This window comes from Arabidopsis lyrata (assembly GCF_000004255.2).
Source record: "Arabidopsis lyrata subsp. lyrata unplaced genomic scaffold ARALYscaffold_4, whole genome shotgun sequence".
Taxonomy (NCBI): Eukaryota; Viridiplantae; Streptophyta; class Magnoliopsida; order Brassicales; family Brassicaceae; genus Arabidopsis; species Arabidopsis lyrata.
In genome coordinates this window covers 10961486-10982477 of record NW_003302552.1, presented here as the reverse complement: position 1 = coordinate 10982477, position 20992 = coordinate 10961486, and the positions used below count along the sequence as shown (strand labels likewise).

Genomic DNA, 20992 nt, shown 5'->3' with positions numbered 1-20992 from the left:
CTGCAGGTATTTATAAGATCTTATAAGATTTTGCAAGCTATTTTATAAGGTTTTACAAGAATATAATGTTTTACAACTTTCTTATAAGATTTTACAAGTTATAAATACCTTATAAAACCTTATAAGTACCTTGTAAAACCTTATAAGTACCTTGTAAAACCTTTTAAAATACATTGTAAAACCTTGCAAACACTTGTAAATACTCCGTAAAACCTTTAAAATACCTTGTAAATTTTTCCCGCCAAAAAATTTCCCGCCAAAAAAATTGCGGAATCACTTTTCCCGCAAAAAAAAATTTTTGGCGGGGAAAATTTTTACGGGAAAATTACGGGATCACTTTTCCCGCCAAAAAATATTTTGTATTTTGTGGACCTAATTTTGTTTCAAATAAGGGTAAAATGGTCATTAAAAATTAAAAGAGGGCAAACTTAAAAATGGACTCTCAAATGGGGCATTTTTGAAAAGGGGTATTGAAAAAGGGGCATTTTTAACAATTTCTCAAAAAAAAAAGAATGCTTTAATTTTTTTTTCTTTTTTTTTTTTTGTCAAAACCTTAATTTGTTTTTCTCTAACAAGTTATATTATTTTTAAGTAGACATCTAATTTATCAATTGAAATTTGACGTTTTATTTTGTTTGACCATCATGTGAAAAATTAAAGATCAATATAATTTTAAATAGTATATTATTTGTTTTCGTTTTCATATTTTGGAGAGGTGATTTTGTTATATACCAGTAACGTATTAAAAATATAACTAAAATACAAAACATGACTAAACAATTAAACTTAATTATTAGCGTTTTATAATTATTTTATCAAAACTTGTTCTAGTTCAATGTTTTTCGTTTATAATTATTTTGTTATTTGATATACAAGTCATGCCCAAAGTAACATGTTATTTTATGAATGTTTTATTTATGATAACTACAAATTACATCCTCAATAGTTTTTTTCCTCAATAAAAAAAACTACTTGTTTTGGAATTTTGGAATTTAGGAGAATTAATTAGGGTTAACTAATGATATTACATGTTACAGCTAATTATGTGTAAAATGTTTTGGTCTCGGATTTTTAGTACTCTTTCCGTTTTAAATTAGTTGTCGTTTAAGATTTTTTCACGCATATTAAAAAAAACATTCAATTTTTCTAATTTATCCCTAATTAGTGTATTATTTTATTTAGTATCGTTAATAAATAAGCTTAAAGAATATAAGTATAATTGAAAAATCCGTCAAACATCTGCATTGAAAATAGAAAACGACAACTAATCTAAAACCAAAATTTAACTTCTAAAACGACAACTAATTTAAAACAAAGAAAGTAATACGTTTTGTTTTTATTCATCTTGTGCTTTTCCTTTTCAATGCTTTGAATCCGAATGATTTCTTAGTATAAAACTGGTCTTACCCATTTTTTAATCCTTCGATTGTTTCTATTGAAACATGATAGAAGAAATGAAACGAAAATAGTTACTTACATATGGACTTCTTCCCTATTTTCTTAACCCCGTGAAGTGTATTTGGATTTTTATGCTCAACTTACATTGATATTTCCATATTTTATATTCTACTGACATGAGGAGCCACATTGGTTTTTTTTTTCTTTGTTCCCAAAAACATTCTGAGTTAATTATTTGGCCACCTTTGACTATTCCTCCATTTCATCCAATCAAAACTAATTTATAATTTTCTACAAATTCCTAGAGTTTTCAGTCAGATTCTTTCCCCAGCATGTCCAAAAAATTCTTCAAACAATTCAAAAAAATTAATCCAATAACTCTTAAATGGTTTTCTTTCTCTATGTATCTATCAATTTTATAGGATTAGTTTCACTCAAAAAATGAGTTTCTTTTTAATGGGTTTTTAATGTATCACTATAGATTATTTTTCTTATACCGTTTTTATATTAATAAATGTGAGTTGACATAACAAAATGGTTTTTATAAAGCAATTGACTAAGACCATAGATTAAGGATGTTTGTCATAAACTAATGAATCCTTAAAAAAATTAAAAAGACAAAAAAAAAAGTGTAAAAAAGTGACCGGACTAGAATAACGACGGCAAGAGAAAGTTACCGTTTTTGGAGTCACCCGTCAAAATCATCTTTACAAGCAAGCAAATGCTTATTGCATGTTGGTAACTCACACACATACACACACAATCTCCTTTTTCTCCTCCGCATAAGATTCCTCTTCTCTCTCTCTCTCTACCCATCTGATTCGCTGCTGACTCACACACACCTCTCTCCTTCTTCTTCGCCTCCTGTAGAAGAAGACGTTTTGTTTTGTTTGATCCTCTCAAAAGCTCTCAAAGAACCTCTCTTTAATTCCTTCGACTCTTAGGTATAGCCTTTTTCTGGGTTTCTTCTACTTGTGTGAAAAATCTTTCCTTTTCTAGGTTTTCTTCTACTGTTATGGTCCAATTTCAATTGGGTTTCTTTACCTTTCTATAAAAATCTCTCCTTTTTGTCAAATTCGTTCACTTTTCAGGTTTTGATTTTCGATTACTCTTAAGAAAACTTGTTAATTTGTTCAATCAGTTTTGTATTTTGTCTGCGGTATGACTTTGTTTATGCTTCTCCTTGCATATATTCTCTCTCGCCCTAGATTCCGATTACCAATAAAAGCTGTCATTTTTATGTGATTCTGATTGTTTCTCATCTATAGGTTGATACAACTGCAACTTGGTTCTGTGAAAGTTTTACTCTTTTTCTTAAAAGGGGTTTGCTTGATGAACTTGTAACAGCGAAAAAGGTTACTAGGGTAAGAGAATAGGTTAGATTGTGTTATGATTTCAAAGTGGAAACTTGTTCTTTAAATGTTGTTTGATAGTTGCTTTTAGGTTGTTGTTTTTTTTTTTTGGTATGTATGATTGATTTTGTGTTTTGTGTTGGGAGTAACATAAGCTTGTTCCTTTTGTTTCTTAATACTCATCGGTGTTGAGTTTCATCTCTGTGTTCATTGCCTTGAATTTATGTATCCTCTTTGTGTTTGCTTGTGATTTACTTTGTTTTTTTTCTTTTCTTATATACGGAGGATTGAGTTTTGAGATTTGAGAGAATCATCATGTCTAGCTAATAGCAACTATCCTGCAATGCATACTTTTCATTTGTTTATTTCTTGATGCAATTTGATAATAAAGAGCATTGTTTCTTCTCTCATATTCAACATGAATACAATGATACTCTCACTCACACCTTTGCATTAGATAATTTAGTGGAACAAATGACTAGCTATTTCTTAAATTTCTCTTCTAGTTATCTCCGATTGGATCCTGCTAGGGGTTGGTGCATTGATGTCGAGAATACAGTCTCACTGAAACTCTGCCATTTTGGTTTTTTTTCGTAGACCTCTTTCACTAAATCTACTCCACTTGATAATCTTTAAAGTATCTAAGGTTCTATTTTATCGGTTTTGTGTTTCTTGTGGTAGTTTTTGTTAGAGTTAAGGATCACTAATAAGAATATAACCCAGAACAAGATAACAAAAAAAGATCACCAAACCAAATGCAGAAAACAGTTCCCTCGCTATAAACTGATAAACCCTCACAAAGCCTATTTCGCAGGATGGATCTTGCAAATGGGTCCTCCTTCCTATCTATAAGAATCTCCCAAACCACATAATAGAAGAACTCTAAATTAGAGTCCTAAGGAACATATTATTGCCCTTATGATTATTCCTCTCAATTTGAAGGTTTCCTTTTCTAGATTTGGAACTATTCAAGTATTTCTGTCCGTTTTGTGTTATTTCTTGGTCTAATTTATGTACGATTGCGTTTCTGCAGGTTGTAAATCTAATTCTGTAACTTGTTTTTTTGGTGCATGTAAGCTTGGACAATGGGTGCATCAACATCCAGAATAGATGAAGATAAAGCCTTACAGTTATGTAGGGAAAGAAAAAAATTCGTCCAACAAGCACTCGATGGAAGATGTTTGTTAGCAGCTGCTCACGTTTCATACGTTCAGTCTCTTAAAAGTACCGGAACTGCCCTCAGAAAATTTGCTGAGACTGAAGTTCCAGTTGAATCTTCCTTGTACACGTCCACTAGTGCAACACCAGAACAACCTCTTGCTTTAATCGAGAAATCGGTTTCTCATTTGTCATACTCTCCTCCACCTGCTTCACATTCCCACCATGATACGTATTCTCCTCCTCCCTCGCCTCCTAGTACCAGTCCGTTCCAGGTCAATCATATGAAATTCAGAGGGTTTTCTTCAAAAAAAGTGGAGGAGAAACCACCAGTTTCTATTGTTGCCACTGTAACGTCATCCAGTATACCACGAAGCAGGTCTATAGAAAAGATGGAATCAACCCCATTTGAGGAATCTTCTTCCATGCCACCTGAAGCACCTTGGGATTATTTTGGTCTTTCTCATCCAATTGACAACCAGTTTTCTTCTTCTCATGTTGGAAATGGTCATGTGTCGAGATCTGTGAAGGGGGAAGATGAAACTCCAGAGGTGGAAGATGATGGTGAGGACTTTTCTTTTCAAGAAAGGGAAGAGTCCAGAGATTCGGATGATGATGAGTTTGATGAGCCCACAAGTGATACACTTGTTAGAAGCTTTGAAAACTTCAATAGAGTGCGCCGTGATCACAGTGCTTTGCCTCAACGAGAGGGAGTTGAGAGGGAGTTCTCAGACGCTGAGAAAAGTAAAACTCCTGAGTTATCACCACCAGTGACACCTTTAGCAGCCACTCCAGTGAACAAAACACCAAACAAGGGAGATCACACAGAGAACAAGCTTCCTCCCAGGGACTTCTTGTCAAGCATGAAAGAGATAGAGTTGCTCTTTGTTAAAGCATCAGAGACTGGAAAAGAGGTTCCTAGGATGCTTGAAGCCAATAAATTGCATTTCCGTCCAATAGTTCCATCAAAAGAAAGTAATAATTTTTATCTCTTAAAGGTTTTACTTGCACGTATGTATGTGGAAATTCCACCTTAGTTAATCTAATGTGTCTCTGCATCTAGATTGATTACTGGTTGTGATTCATATTTGAAGGAAAAACACTTGTTGAATCACACATCTCTGCTTTTTGCAGGTGGCTCCGGTGCATCATCACTGTTCAAAACATGTCTCTCTTGTGGGGAAGATCCCAAAGATGTACCAGAAGGTAATTAAACTTATTTCTATTTTGGGTCAACTTTTTTAGATTGATTGTATGGAGTGTTTATAGTCTAAGAGTTTGTGCAGAGCCTGCTCAGAACTCAGTGAAATACTTGACCTGGCATAGGACTGAATCTTCACGATCCTCATCTTCTCGTAATCCTCTCGGAGCAATGAATTCTGATGATGTGGAAGAACTCAATAGTAATCTCTTTGAAAACATTTGCATGATTGCTGGAAGCCATGCCTCAACGCTAGACAGACTGTATGCATGGGAGCGGAAGCTCTATGATGAAGTTAAGGTACTTATAGTGCTGTAAATAGATTTTAAAAAATCAAGAAATTGCAGTGAAAGTATGTGATTTGTTTTCTCACTTTTATTGGTTTCAGGGGAGTCAGACTGTGCGGAGAGAGTATGACGAAAAGTGCAGAATTTTGAGAGAACTTGAATCAGAAGGTAAAAGTTCAAAAAGAATAGACAAGACACGTGCAGTTGTGAAAGACCTTCACTCCAGAATCAGAGTGGCGATTCATAGGATTGACTCAATATCAAGACGGATTGAAGAACTCCGCGACAACGAGCTCCAGCCTCAACTTGAGGAACTCATTGAAGGGTATGTGTTAAGTCACTCGCTCCAGTATACTCATGATTTCAAATTTGACCTGAACCATTATATTTATTCTTGGATGTGAATTAGGTTGAGTCGTATGTGGGAAGTCATGTTGGAATGCCACAAGGTTCAGTTTCAGTTAATCAAAGCCTGTTACAGAGGCGGAAACATTAAACTCAACATGCAATCAGAGTTGCACAGACAAGTAACATCTCACCTTGAAGATGAACTCAACGCGTTGGCCTCAAGCTTCACAAAATGGATCACAGGCCAGAAATCATATATTCAAGCGATAAACGAGTGGCTGGTGAAATGTGTCGCCTTACCACAACGATCCTCCAAACGAAAAAGGCGTGCGCCACAACCATCTTTGAGAAACTACGGTCCTCCCATTTATGCAACCTGTGGAATCTGGCTAGAAAAGCTCGAAGTTTTACGTACCAAAGAGGTTTCAGGCTCCATTAAAGCACTTGCTTCTGATGTTGCCAGGTTCTTGCCACGTCAGGAGAAGAGTCGCACCAAGAAACATCGGTCTGGTGAGAACAAAAACGATTTGACAGCTCAAATGCTGCAAGATGAGACATTGGAGGATTGTGGTCCGGGATTTGATCGGTTTAGGACAAGCTTGGAAGGATTTGTTGGACAACTCAACCAGTTTGCAGAATCATCAGTGAAAATGTACGAGGAACTTAAAGAAGGAATCCACGGAGCTAAAAACAACTACGAGCAGTTGAAGAAGGCTTACTCTTCACAAGGAAAATGATTTTTTTTTGGTTTCTTAGAAAAATGGAGTTTTGTCAGGTTAAAATTTTGGAGGGAAAATTGGGTTTAGGCATTTGTAAATGCAAAAGGGATTACATAAAAAGATTGCTTCAAGTATGAATATGGAAAATTGTGATAAGAGTTTGTCAGCATATCAAAATAAATTGGGAGGGTTTAGCTTGTCCAGTCACTGAAAACATATAATACCTAGTCAACAAGATAAGAGTATTTCCAAATGTTGATGCATCAGACCCGTTTATATGGAAGTTATCAAATAGAAGCAATAAACAATTAAATAATTATATACAATAATAAAATAAAATTACGTGCACACGAGTAAGATAAAGAATAAAATGTTTGGTGTGATTAGTGATGGGTTACATGTTACAGCGAAGAGGCAATAAAGCAAACACAGTATGTAACCCTTTTCTTGACATATCTAAAGTCAAGATTCGTTCATTGTGCCAAGGATTTTCTTCCATGCCGCAAACGATTCTTGTCTGAAATTTCATTAGCTTTTTTTAGGGAGAATCAGTCATAACTCGTAAATTAACTGATGTGCGAGCCGATTAGTGTTTAGACTTTAAAAACTGTAGGGACTTTTATGTTTCAACTAGAATTTAACCCGCGGGGCAAAATTGTATTTTATTTATTTTATATAATAATTTATAATTTATTGGATTTTTAAATTGATATTAAATAAAAAAAATTCGTTTAATTATTTTATATTATAATTAATATCGTCGAAATATGTGTACTTAGAAGAGTTGTAGGTGTAGAAATGATATAATATTAATATTGGCATACATTTATAATCATGGACTATTATAATAATTTGATATTATTTTGTATCAAAAAAAAAATTACCCCGCGATATATTCTGGGTCGATTTTTTTAAACTAAAATTTTTAAATTTTAAATTATATTTGTTTGGTTTGTTTAGCATTTAAGATTATATAATTATATCTTTACTTTAATTCTAGGTTTCACCCGTGGTATACCCCGTTTTGTATTCATAATTATTTTGGTCTTTTTTATAGTATGACTCTAAACTATTGCCCAGTTTTTTAAGCAATGTGGGACATTGTACACATATTTTTTCTTCATCAATTGAGTAATATATGTCCGTTTTAAAAAACTTTAATCACATTATATGCATAAATTTTTTATTATTTTATTAATTATATGTATTTTATATAAATTCAAAATAAATTACTATAAGATCATATAAAAGTGAAAGAGGAATCATACAATAATGTTTAAATTAGGTAGAGATGTTTTAGGAAAATTTAGAAACAAAATCAATTTGTTACTATATTTGGAAGCCATAGTTTTTAAAAGATTTTTTCAAAAATATTTTGTAATATTAATAAATAGATAAACATTTATGATAATGGCATTTTTTGTAAATACTTAGCAATTCTAGGATTTATTTGCTAAGTGTACTCCAAAAATATATATATAGATGTAAGTTTGAGCTTTTTTTAATATGTTAGTTTTCCTTCAAAATTCAAAGATTTTACACAACGTACAAACTTTTCGTTCGATCATATCTGAAAATCACAACTCTTTAAATCATCTAAATCTTATCATAACGAGTCTTATCCACAAATAGCCCCAAGATATAATCAACTAACAGAATAAAAATTAATACAACTTCAAAATCACAATGTTTTCAGGACAAAAATATATTTATTTTATTTTGGGAAATCAGAAAAGATAAGACAAGACAAAAAGTCAAATTTTATCTGCAGGATTAGTTAAAAATCGGAAACAATTTGCACGAAAAGAAAAAAAAAAAAATCGTAAACAAACTGGAGAAAAATGTTGCGGCGTGTATAAAAATCATTTCTGCTTCACCTGAATGATTGAAGCCACCGTTTGGACAAGAGTCATCAACAATAGAAGCATGGCGGCGACTGTAGCTGTCCCTATCCACATGTTACCAAAATAAACACGCTTCAGGACAGCGCGTGACCTATTGAATGGGCTTGAATAGTAAGCGTTGACTTCGACTGATGTATCAGAACAGTAAGAGCCATTATCCATGATGCCCACACAAAGCTTGTTCACCATCTCTGCTACCAAACTGTGTTGCCCAATCCAGTTTCTTATTATCCCTTGCAAAAACAATCGAAAACGTAAACAAATCAATATACACATATGGATATGGACCTATACGATAAAAGGGTTACCTTTCTCGACAAGCATGTCCACGTCTTTCTCCGTGTCAATGAGGTAATCTAGGAAGATCATGTAGGTACAAACATGTGCTTCGTAAGGATAATGGCAATTTTCAAGCGCCATTATGTTTCTCAATATCCTCTCTTCATGATCATGAACCACGAAACAAGGCATCTTCAAACAACCATTCTCGAATCTCACATACAACGAGTACTCGTTTTCTACAGCTTCAAATTTCACTCCCCCGCTATGTAGCTTAACCGCGTTATACATATGTTCTATCAGCTTGAATTTCCTTGGAGGAAGCCCTTGAAGTGTTTCAACGCGCACACACCTGAACAGATCAGTGAAATGTCTAAATTTGGATTTGTTTCCGATTTTACCTCCGAAGTTGAAGTAATTGATGATTAATTTCTGGAATTTTGGGACGACTGGATCGAAGAGTTTCTCGAGGATAAAATACGGAAGTTGGTTCTCGAGCAACATGAGATCTGACTTGACTATGACTTCAAGACAAGGCATGTCCATGATAGGATCCCCTGTTTTTTCCCGTCCTCTTTCTAAAGTCCTCAAAATGAGCTCTAGTATAAAAACACAATCGTGTAGGATCATTTTGACGAACTCTTGAGATTCAATCCAAGCACTTGATTCCGAATAGCTTTCCCTAGGCCTGAGATTTATATCCGTTATCCGCGGATATCCGTATCCGTATCCGGTTTTTGCTCCAAAAAAACGGATATCTGGCAAAACGGATACGGATACAGATAGTAAAATGACGGATATTCCAGATACGGATAATCCAAAAATTTGGGCCGGATAACGGATATCCGGCAAAAAAAAAAAAAAAAAAAAAAAAAAAAAAAAGCCTTATGAGTCCATTTTTCAAGTGTTAAAGCCCAAAAAAGTTTGGAAGCCAACTTTTTAATTGTTTTTATTTAATTTTTAATGTTAATAAATAAATCATATGACAAAAAAATAAAAAGAAATTTTTAAGAAGGATTTAAGAAGTTGATTAATGTCTTTTTTTTTTAAGAACATCACTTAAATCTTTTAAACTTTTTGCTACTTTAATAAATTCTTTGTTTTTATAATGTTTTGTATATATAATCAACTTCTAGCTATTTTGTGAATTTTTTTAAACTTTTTATGTATGATATTATTGAATTTAAGATTTTAAAATACTATTTCCGGTTTGTCCAAAAAAAACAACACTATTTCCGGATATTCGCGGATATCCGGATTTTTAACGAATATCCGGATACCGGATATCCGGAATTCCGGATCCGGATACGGATACTAAATTGACGAATAATGCGGATACAGATACGGATACGGATATCTTAAAAAAACCGGATATCCGCTCCGTTTACATCCCTAGCTTTCCCTGATTCTATCTTCGTCTTCTTCGATCATTCTCATAAATACTTTAATGGTATTTTCCCCTCCAACAACCCTTCGTGTGAATTCCGCTAAGTAAATCTTCTTACACTCTTCCATGTTTAAGTATCCCGTTGACATTGTATATGTGACATCTCCAGGAGATTTGAAAGCTTGAGATTTTAAAGAATGATTAAGAGGTCCAATGAGGAGTAATTGAGGTGTATATGCTTCTGGATTTACGCTACGCGGACAGTCTGGGACTCTGTAGATGCAACAAATCTCGGGATTTGTAGGAAACCGCCACATTCCTGGAAACGGCCTCTTTAAATTCATATTCTAGAACCTGGGTTTTTTACAACAAATTCAGTGAAAGAAATGAGAATTCCACTGGATTAACAAGCATATCACCTAGGAGTCTAGAAGGAAGAAGAAAGAAGGATTACAAACTTTCGTTCAAAATTCAGTATGGAGAGAAGAAAGAGATGTATGGCCGAGTCAAAAACGTGGGAACCATGAGCTTCTACAAACTCTTACTGTCTTTTTCTATTTATTTAAAGTCTGATCGAAATTTAATATATATAAAAGGCTGAATAGAATGCTAGACTGTCGGGCTGGAGGGAAAAAACTTTTGACTTTTGTAGGGAGATTGATACTCACGAAAGCAGTCTTAACAGCCATTTCGGTATATTCGATGAGTACCATTATTTTGCCAAAGTCTACTCTCAAGAGACTGGATAAAATCTCTCAAGATCTTTTTTATGGGGAAGTTCAGCTGCAAAAAAAAGCAACACGTAGTAGCGTGGAAGAGTGTGAGTTTACCAAAAAAAGAATGTGGTTTGGGTATCCGACGTGCATAGGATATGAACAAAGCTCTCATAGCTAAGGTGGGGTGGCGATTATTAAATGATCGGGTTAGCCTGTGGAGTAGAGTGTTACGAAGTAAATACAGAATTGGTGAAATTTGTAGTTTTACTCGGAGAAGAAGATAAAAACTCAAACTTTCATATTCAATGGTTAAAAACCCTAATACAAGCACTAGCCTTATATAGAAACAAAGAGAACAATCTAGAACACAATGACCTGTCATGTGACAGCTCTCTCTACCCTAGATCCGATAAGGATGCGAATCTATTTGAAAGCTGGATTTGGTGAGGTGTCTCAGCCGTACTCCTCTCACGCTTTCCTTGTGAGCTTGTCTTGTTCTTGGTCAAAGTTACCGTTGAGGTTTTTGACTGTAACTTGGGCTCTTCTTGGGCTTCTTTGACATGGGTTGTACTTGAAGATGATGAGGCTTTAACATTCCCCCGCAAACTCGAGGTGGGTGAATAATCCACACCGAGTTTGAATCTTAAGGATATAAAACTTGATTGAGGCAGAGGCTTCGTGGAAATGTCTGCAATCTGAAGATGAGCTGGTATATGTTCAATGACCAAAGTTCCCATAGCAACCATCTCTCTGGCAAAATGAAAATGTGTTGCAAAGTGCTTGCTTCTTATATGAAGAACCGGATTAGCTGACAAATACACTGCAGAGAGGTTGTCACAGTATATTTCTGGTGGTTTCTCTTGAGGCAGGCCTATCTCTTTCAGAAGTTCAGTGATCCAAGATAATTCTGCAGCCGTATCTGAAAGTGTTCTGTACTCTGCTTCAGTTGAGGATCTGGCAACTGTAGGCTGACGTTTAGCAGACCATGAGATGATATTTGAACCCAGAAACGTGCAAAATCCTCCAGTTGACCTTCTAGTCTCTTTACAACCAGCATGATCACTATCACAGTATGATCTGAGAGTTGAATCTGTTTCTGAAGTAAAGGAGAGTCCCATCTTCACAGTTCCTTTCAAGTATCTTAACACTCTCTTCAAGAGGTTAAAATCTGACACTGATGGTTGATGCATCTTTTGACATATGAGATTCACAGCATATTGTATATCTGGTCTAGTTAAAGTCAGGTACTGTAGTTTACCTGCAAGACTTCTAAAGTAAGTAGGATTCTGAAACACTTCTCTTTGGTGAGGCATTCTATCAATTTGGACTGGCAGAGGAGTAGGCATAGGAGCACAATCCATCATTCCTGCATTTTGCAGAAGATCCAGAGCATACTTCTCTTGGTTTAGAAAAAGTCCCTTTGGAGTGAATTCTGCTTGAATCCCCAGAAAGTACTTGAGAGGTCCCATATCTTTCATCATAAACTTCTCATTGAGCTTGTCTAGGAGCCTTTTTATCAGACTTGAGTCATTCCCTGTTAAAACCATATCATCAACATAGAGTAGCAATAGCATAACACTTCTTTCTTGTTGATAGATAAAAAGAGAAGGGTCTCTTTTGCTGCACATAAACCCAAATTCTATCAAGTAGGAGCTGAACTTGTCGAACCAAGCTCTTGGAGCCTGCTGTAGGCCATAAATAGCTTTGTGGAGCAAGCAAACATGATCTGGTTTCTCCTTGTCTTCAAAACCAGGAGGCTGTCTCATATACACTGTTTCTTGTAAATCACCATGCAAGAAGGCATTCTTGACATCCAACTGTTTAATGTCCCATCTTTCTATAACTGCAGTATGTAAAACCATTCTCACTGTTGCTGTTCTCACCACTGGACTGTAAGTCTCCAAAAAATCAATTCCTTCTTCTTGTTCATAACCTTTTGCAACCAGTCTTGATCTTAACTTATCCAAAGTTCCATCAGCATTAATTTTTGTTTTAAATATCCACCTGCAACCCAGTAAATTGACACCAGTAGGCTTGGGAACTAGGCTCCAGGTGTTGGTTCTATGACATGTTTCAATTTCTTCCTCACATGCTGCTGTCCACCCTGGATGATTCAACGCTTCTTGAACTGTTTTAGGTTCTTCTGGTAAGCCCTTGGCAACATATAAGACATACCTTAGATTAGGTTTTCTTATGCCATCTTTGCCTCTAGTCACCATATTGTGAGTGTTGACTACTTGATCTTCTTCAGTCTGAGAAGAATCAGCTTGTGAATTCTCTTGAGTAACATTTTCTGACTGTTGCAGAGAAAAGTCTTGAGAATCTGAGACTTCCTGGTTTGATACTGCAGAGCTTGTGGAGACTTCTTCTTGTTGACTTTTACTTGTCAGCAATTCCTCCATAACTGGTGCTTCCTGCTCAATATCTAATCGCTGTTGCGACTGTCCCTGAAACCAAGCCTGCAACAGAGGTGTCTCAGCTTTGGAGATAAAATGTCTGTAAGTCTCCTCATATGGGAAACTGTTTTCATCAAATAGAACATGCCTACTGATGTATACCCGACCAGTAGGAGGGTGAAGACACCTATACCCTTTATACCTTTCAGTATACCCAAGAAACACACATAGCAATGACTTGGGATCAAACTTGTTATGACTGTAAGGTTTCAGATATGGGTAGCAAGCACTGCCAAACACTCTTAGGGCAGTATACACTGGTTGAATACCATTCAGAACTTCAAAAGGACTATGCATCTTGTCATGAATAGATGTAGGAAGCAGATTGCTCAAGAAGTTTGCAGTAAATATAGCATCAACCCAAAGGCTTTGTGGTAAATGACTGTGGAAAAGCATTGACATACCTAGTTCCATTAGGTGTCTATGTTTTCTTTCTGCAATACCATTTTGTTGTGGTGTATGTGGACAAGCAATGTAATGTTGAATGCCACACTCTGAAAAATGATTTTGCATCGATTTATTGACAAATTATCCTCCTCCATCACTCTGGAAGATCTTGATTCTCTTGTTGAACTGATTTTCCACCAAGGATTGAAAGCTTTTAAAAGTGAGAAAAACTTCAGATTTCATTTTAATAGGATATAACCAACAGAATCTCGAGTAATTGTCTATAAATACAACGTAATATCTGAAACCCTGAACTGAAGGTACAAGTGAAGGTCCCCAAACATCACTGTGTACTCTCTCAAGAACACTGCTAGCTTGAAACTCTGATCTTGAAAACGGTAGCCTGCTTGTCTTCCCCATCTGACAGGCTTCACACATTGACTTAGTAGTCTTATTGAACTTTATTGCACTAATAGTAGAAAGATGCTCCATGACTTGATGATGAGGATGTCCCAATCTCTTGTGCCAAATAACATCACTTGTGATCTGTTGTCGTGATGAATAGAAAGCCAAGAATTGAGGATTCTCCAACTTATACAAGCCATTACTTTTACTCAGAGAAGAAGATAAAAACTCAAACTTTCATATTCAATGGTTAAAAACCCTAATACAAGCACTAGCCTTATATAGAAACAAAGAGAGCAATCTAGAACACAATGACCTGTCATGTAACAGCTCTCTCTACCCTATATCCGATAAGGATGCGAATCTATTTGAAAGCTGGATTTGGTGAGGTGTCTCAGCCGTACTCCTCTCACGCTTTCCTTGTGAGCTTGTCTTGTTCTTGGTCAAAGTTACCGTTGAGGTTTTTGACTGTAACTTGGGCTCTTCTTGGGCTTCTTTGACATGGGCTGTACTTGAAGATGATGAGGCTTTAACAAAATTCACGACACACGGTGGCTGGTTGCGAAGAGTAGTTGGTCGTCGACGTGGAGGAGTATTGGTGTTGGGCTCCGAGAAGTGGTTATGAGGGGTTTGAGCTGAGTGATGGGTGATGGGTGATGGGAAACAGATAAGATTTTGGGTTGATTCATGGTTGTCGGGCAAACCTCTTTTGGATTCGGAATCAGGCGCAATCCCAACTAATTATGAGGTTGTGATGGCACGAGAGTTATGGCAGGACGGGAGGGGTTGGGATTTTGTATGGAGCGGTTTCTACAATTGGTAGCAACCGCTAACAACTGTAACCAACAGCTAACAACCGCAATCAAACCCTTAATAAAGTGTGCTAGAGTGTAATATACTCTATTTCTTATATAGGAAAAAAAAAAGTGAAATTTGGGGCCTTAAGCTCATTTTTTGTTTTGTTGGGCTCAGCCAGCTGAAGTCTGGAATTTTTTTCTTAAGAAAATGTTTTTAACTAAGCGGTTAAATTTCAACATCTGCCTTTTTTTTTTCAGATACTTGCATTAGTTTGCGTTGTAACGTCTAGTTAGGGGGCTATAAGGTCGGGTTTCATCAGTTCAAATGACAGTCAAAATAAAAAGAATATGTTGGTGTGCTATGCGGGAAAACGGCCATTTTCAACCCCAACTATTTGGGGGCGGGTTTTTCCAACCCAAACTAAGACCCTCTGTCAATTTCTACCCAAACTCAAAACTAATTCAAATTCAAAACCTAAACTAATGAAAATTAGCCGATTTCAACACGACAGAAGACGGTGTTAGCTCGAGATTTAACGGCTGCTGAGTCAGCGATATCGTGGCATTGACGTGGCGGAAAAACGGCCATTTTCAACCCCAACTATTTGGGGGCGGGTTTTTCCAACCCAAACTAAGACCCCCCGTCAATTTCTACCCAAACTCAAAACTAATTTAAATTCAAAACCCAAGCCGCTGCTATATTCATGTAATCTTGTACGTAGTTGGGTCGTGAGAGAAAAACTATTTATATATCGAAGGTGATCTATCATTCGATAGTCCGACTGTGTATTACTTACCATGTGATGGATCTTGGGGTTGTATGATTTCTAAAACAATATGGTATTGTCTCCATTTGTGTCGAGTTGAAATTTTAATGAATGGCAGTGTGGTACCATAGCTTTAGAGTTCATGAATTGTTATGCGGATTGAAATTTTTGTGAATTGTAGTGATGATGATTCAGGTCACGAGACTATAAACACAATTGATTTCAGACAAGTTTCCAGATAGAATGTCTGTACAATGATTCCACTGCAGGAAGAAAGACAAAATCTTTAACTGTGACTTCGACTCCGGACTTATGTCGAGGTGCAGTCACTTCGGACTCTCCTCGTGGTGATAACCACTTCGACTGTTCCTCCGACTCACGGGTCTAATGGGCTTTATCCTTCGTGGGCCGTTACCTTGATTACATGGCAATCTTTGGTTCATCCCGGACTATTGGTGCGGGATCCGACACCAACAGAACACAATTGCTAGACCAAACTATTCAGGAACAAATTTTGCTTTTTCTTGCTATTGCTACATTTCTTTCAGATTCCGTTTACAGTGCCTGTGAATTCATAAAATCGACGAACATTTTTCTGTTTCGAGAGAAAATGAAGAACCCTAATTTTAATTTTTCCCCAAAATTAAAACGACGTCGTTTCGTTGTTTGAAGGGGAAAAAAATAAAACGTCGTCGTTTTCATTGACCAGAAGCCACGTCAGTGAAAACGACGACGTTTTATTTTTTCCCGCCCCCAAATAGTTTGGGTTGGAAAAACCCACCCCCAAATAGTTGGGGTTGAAAATGGCCGCTTTTCCGCCACGTCAATGCCACGATATCGCTGACTCAGCAGCCGTTAAATCCCGAACTAACACCGTCTTCTGTCGTGTTGAAATCGGCTAAATTTCATTAGTTTAGGTTTTGAATTTGAATTAGTTTTGAGTTTGGGTAGAAATTGACGGGGGGCCTTAGTTTGGGTTGGAAAAACCCGCCCCCAAATAGTTGGGGTTGAAAATGGCCGTTTTCCCGTGTGCTATGCACTCTTTATGTAAACTCTCTTTCCTTTTCATTATTTTCCTCAAAAATGAACTACTCCTTTGAAATCTTGAACCGTACAAAAAAGAAGTTTTCAACTTCATAAAATAAGGTTCAAATTGGAAATTTTCCTCATTTGAAAATATCTGCCGTCCAATCACAACAAATTCACAACATTATATGTTCTCCAAAAAAAAAAAACGCAAGTCAAAGAACCAAAAAAAACATTAAAAAAGAAAATAAGTCCTACAAATCCAAAACATCCTCTGTACTCATTTCTTTTCTTATTTTCTTCTTCTTCAAAAAAAAAAAAAAAAAAAAAAACAGAGCAAATTCATCACCAAAGATCCACGTCATGACTGCATTTTCTCGACACAATCCTCGACGGCGCCGTCAATTTATCCACCGTTACATCACACTCAACATTAACGATCATAGTCCACGTCTTAACAGAACCAACCTTAATCTTCACCGGAGCTTTAATCTTTAACTTAAACGGCAACGTTTTCTTACTCACCTCATTACGCATCTCCTTCCTCATACCACTAGTCAACTGTATTTTAGACCCACTTAACGCCAACCTAACGACCGTTACATTCTTCGCCGGCTGATAAAACACCGGCATAACACCGTTACATAGATCAACGTCGTTGTAATAAACATCCACAGAGCTTTCTTTCTCGTAATAAACCCCGATTTTACCGTTACCGTTACGCGATCTAACGGTAACGTTAAAATTCGGCGAAATCGGAGATGTTGAATTCAGATTGATACCGGAAACTGTGAATCCTTCGATAGAGTATTTTGGAGCTTCGGGACGGTAGATTAGGTAGAGAATCGCCAAGGATATTCCGGCGAGGACGATTAAGATGAAAATCGTTGCCAGGAATGAGCAGAAACAGCATCTACAGTTACTGCGGTTGGTTTTTTTACGAGAGAGTTGTTCAAAGCGGTGTGCGTTTTCCGGCGGTGGGATACGGTAGATTTGATCTTTTGGGACTTGGATTACTTATGTTGTTGTTATTCAAATGCTTAACAGTTGGCAATAAATCAAAGACGTGATTAAGTGTTGAATATGTCTAAAGCCAAGAATAAGGCCTTCTTTGACCCCACATTTTCTATATAAAATTAATAAATTATGACTTATTTTTAATGTTTATATGAACCAATGAAGAGAATAATCTCTAAATTGGGTAATATTAATATGGAATAATATATTTCAGATAGTTATGTGTTTACAGAATTTACTAGATCATAACCCGTGTTACAACACAGGTTGAAATTTTTTCATTCAACAAAATTCTAAATTTTGCTTTAAAATTTTTTTTTTTTGAAATAAACAATGTTATAGTATAAATTTTGAGATTTGTATGTCATATCATGTTCATTTTTTTAGTTGGATTAAATATTGTTATATATTTACTTTGTTTTAAAACATATTTTCTTAATAAAGAAAGGGATAAGATTGTGTTGTATATATGATAGTTTGAGTTGTATTAATATTGAACTAGATAAGGACCCGTGCTATACAACACGAGATTTTATATTTTTTTATGAATTAAATTGTTCATTTTATTTGAATTATGTAAGAAATAATATAGTGGAATAGTATAATATAAAAGGGAATATATCATATTATTTTATGTTTATTACTATTTGAATATTATGTTGTGTATTATTTATTTGACGATAATTGTATATTTTGTTTGTAGAAGTGAATAATACTATATAATTAATTTTAGATCTATTTTCCTTATCATATTTGTTTAATTTTTTTTTATCTATTTTCCTTATAGACTATCCTTCATCATTTCAATTCCTAGTTTTAACTTTTGATGATCAAAACCTGTAGAAAATTAAAATAGAAAACCCACATAATGTCATCAGTTATAAAAATAACTTCTACTCTAGTCTATAAGAATGGAGAAAACCTTGATGATTAGTTAACATATTTACCTAGTCAAATTGGAACTCTTTTAAATTCTTTTCATGACTGTCTTAGTGAAGGTTTTGAAAGACTTCTTTAAAAACTACATTCATTGTTTTGCTCTGTGGTTTACCTTTCTTGTCTGTTATAAGAATCTTCAAACCTAATATAAGGGTAAGATTAATAATCTTATACATAAGTGCAGGATTTCATATATTTAAAAATGTGTTTTAATAGAATTTAATTCAATATAGATTCTTTTGTTATTTTGGTCATATATGTAGATTCGGATCCACACGTACGTACATATTAATGGTTGTATATATTTATATGGTATACTATTCATAATTTGAATTCATATTAGTTTGGTATTTTGTTTGGTTTCATTTCGGTGTAAATGATTTGATTTGTTTTTGTTATCAGATAATTACGTAGAAAAGACAATGAGGAAAAGTAGCTCGTCCCGTCCCGTTGCCTATCTTGAAATTTCCCGTCACAAAATTGTTTTCTTCAAAATAATTACCTATCTGAGAATGTTTAATCTAGTTCAACAGATAAGAGAACGGGTAAGAGATTCAGATATAATTCTCATATTTCCCGTACTTTCTCTTTCGAGATTTAATTTTTACAAAATGAATATAATCTATTAAATTTTTTTATTTTTAAACATTCTATAATTGTTTAAAACGTTGGTTCGGGATTATATTTGAACACATATTTATTTGGTATAATATTCATAATTTGAATTTATACCAAGTGCAATTTGATTCGGTTTCAGACTAAAGTATAAAATAGTCTAAAGTGAATTTTTTTTGATGACTTGAGAGCTGAAAAAAAAAACAGAATATCTATTTTCATACCATTAAGTATCGAATTTTACAATACTCTGCAAAAATAAATTTCAATTTGGTCATTTAGAAAAAGGGGAAAAGGGTTAAATAAATACAAACTAAAAAAATAGTTGTGGGCATTCAGAAAATATCAGAAAATAAACCATCATTAGACATAAAAGTGTAAGGGGATATTCTGACTTTACCTCTATTTATACAATACATCATTAAGAATTTAAAACTCATCCTTTTATCAATACACTATATTTGATAAACATGAAAGTTTTCTAACTTCACTCGTTAGTCTCATGAGTCTGTTGGTCAAATTCTCATGAGTCAATCCAAAGTTCTCCATAACTTTCCAATATCCTTGAGTTACAAATTTCTTTTAAAGGATTTTTAGGAAACTGAATTACAGATTATATCTATGCGTGATTAAGCTAAACAAAATTTTTAATTGTAAGAAACAGAATATAACAGACAAAATCAATAATTGATGATAAAAGATTTTAAGGAAACTGAAAATATTCTCAAAGATTACGAATTGAAGTAATACACCAATTCGAATAATACCTTTTGTTTAGATATAATTCGAATAATATACCTTTTGCTTAACTCTATACGTGAATAATAACATTTTTTTTATAAATTTGAATTGTATAACATTTTTTCAATGATATATCATTTTCAATTTTCAATAAAATTTTCAATTTTCAATAATATTTTCGATAACATTTTCGAATAACTGATTAGTATATAACATTTTTAATAACATTTTCGAACTATATGATTACTATAATTCAAAATAATATTTTCTTTATAAATTCGAATTATATAAAAAAAATTCAATGATATATCATTTTCAATAACATTTTCGAATAATGGATTAGTATATAACATTTTCGAATAATTTATTAATAACTTAAAATGTTAATATATGATTACTATAACTCAAAATAACATTTTCTTTATAAATTCGAATTATATAACATTTATTTATAAATTTAAATTATATATAAACAAAATCTTTTAATATCTTTAAACCCGTTTGACCTGTTAATATATATTAGTGACATGGAATAAAATGATTATGATTTATAATGAAATATATTGTAATTTCTTACAAAATCAATGTTATGATCCTTAGAATGTACTTCCCAAATATTAGTATATGATTCTTTGTTAGTATGACATAAATATTTATTTTGGTTCAGTTTGGATGTTTTATTTCTTTTCATTCATAGTTTATTTTGGAGGCCAATATAGTTTAAGGAGGACAATCTCAAAATAAAATAGAAGACGACAATACATACTCTTTATTAACATGACTATAAAGTTTAGTACCAGATTCATCATCTTTCTTATTATGAAAACTTGTTGATTGCATCCATTTAAATATATTTAGGATGTCATAACTTTTTCTATCATATAATATATTACTAGAATTTAACCCGCGGTACACCGCGGGGCTATATTTTTTTAAAAAATGTAATGTTATTTTTTAAAAGATTAACTGAAGATATATCATAGTAATTTGTATTTTTAAATGTAGATATCTATCTATCAATTTTTGAAGTATAGATACGAAAACATACATTTTTTTTAAATAACGATGTATGGTGGATTTTAAAATTTTGAAT

General features: G+C 34.2%; 3 protein-coding genes across 6 annotated transcripts; 1 reads left to right on the top strand and 2 right to left on the bottom strand.

The window, feature by feature from the left end:
• Positions 1–2169: 2169 nt before the first annotated feature.
• Positions 2170–6664, top strand: LOC9315126. 4 transcript variants are annotated; one of them, XM_021028603.1, is made up of 6 exons: positions 2170–2342; positions 3784–4883; positions 5043–5114; positions 5195–5409; positions 5498–5721; positions 5806–6664. In XM_021028603.1, exons 2-6 carry the CDS (start codon positions 3836–3838, stop codon positions 6479–6481), a joined length of 2235 nt encoding a protein of 744 aa, XP_020884262.1. In that variant the 5' UTR covers positions 2170–2342; positions 3784–3835; the 3' UTR covers positions 6482–6664. The 4 variants fall into 4 exon arrangements, with proteins under 4 accessions (XP_020884262.1, XP_020884259.1, XP_020884261.1 ...); XM_021028600.1 differs by having other exon boundaries at positions 2171–2342; positions 3828–4883; XM_021028602.1 differs by lacking the exon at positions 2170–2342 and adding an exon at positions 2376–2762 and having other exon boundaries at positions 3828–4883.
• Positions 6665–8096: 1432 nt separating this feature from the next.
• LOC9315125 (UPF0481 protein At3g47200) lies at positions 8097–10630 on the bottom strand. The gene is made up of 3 exons (XM_021029008.1): positions 10044–10630; positions 8676–9404; positions 8097–8600 (listed from the first exon to the last, which is right to left on the bottom strand). The coding sequence occupies exons 1-3, from the start codon at positions 10375–10377 to the stop codon at positions 8326–8328; spliced, it is 1338 nt and encodes a 445-aa protein (XP_020884667.1). The 5' UTR covers positions 10378–10630; the 3' UTR covers positions 8097–8325.
• A 6066-nt stretch (positions 10631–16696) lies between these two features.
• On the bottom strand, positions 16697–17607 carry LOC9315124 (NDR1/HIN1-like protein 13; the record flags this gene model as incomplete). The annotated part of the gene is given in 1 exon segment (XM_021030046.1): positions 16697–17607. A coding segment is annotated over 1 exon segment (675 nt), but the record flags the coding sequence as incomplete, so codon positions are not given.
• Between the last annotated feature and the right edge of the window lie 3385 nt (positions 17608–20992).

Coding starts and splice junctions, on each gene's coding strand:
- LOC9315126 (XM_021028603.1), top strand. CDS start 3,836: ATGGGTGCATCAACATCCAGAATAGATGAAGATAAAGCCTTACAGTTA. Junction 5,410..5,497: donor AGCTCTATGATGAAGTTAAG/GTACTTATAGTG, acceptor TATTGGTTTCAG/GGGAGTCAGACTGTGCGGAG. Junction 5,722..5,805: donor CTTGAGGAACTCATTGAAGG/GTATGTGTTAAG, acceptor GATGTGAATTAG/GTTGAGTCGTATGTGGGAAG.
- LOC9315125 (XM_021029008.1), bottom strand. CDS start 10,377: ATGAATTTAAAGAGGCCGTTTCCAGGAATGTGGCGGTTTCCTACAAAT. Junction 9,405..10,043: donor CGAAGATAGAATCAGGGAAA/GCTAGGGATGTA, acceptor CCGTTTTGCCAG/ATATCCGTTTTTTTGGAGCA. Junction 8,601..8,675: donor GGACATGCTTGTCGAGAAAG/GTAACCCTTTTA, acceptor TGTTTTTGCAAG/GGATAATAAGAAACTGGATT.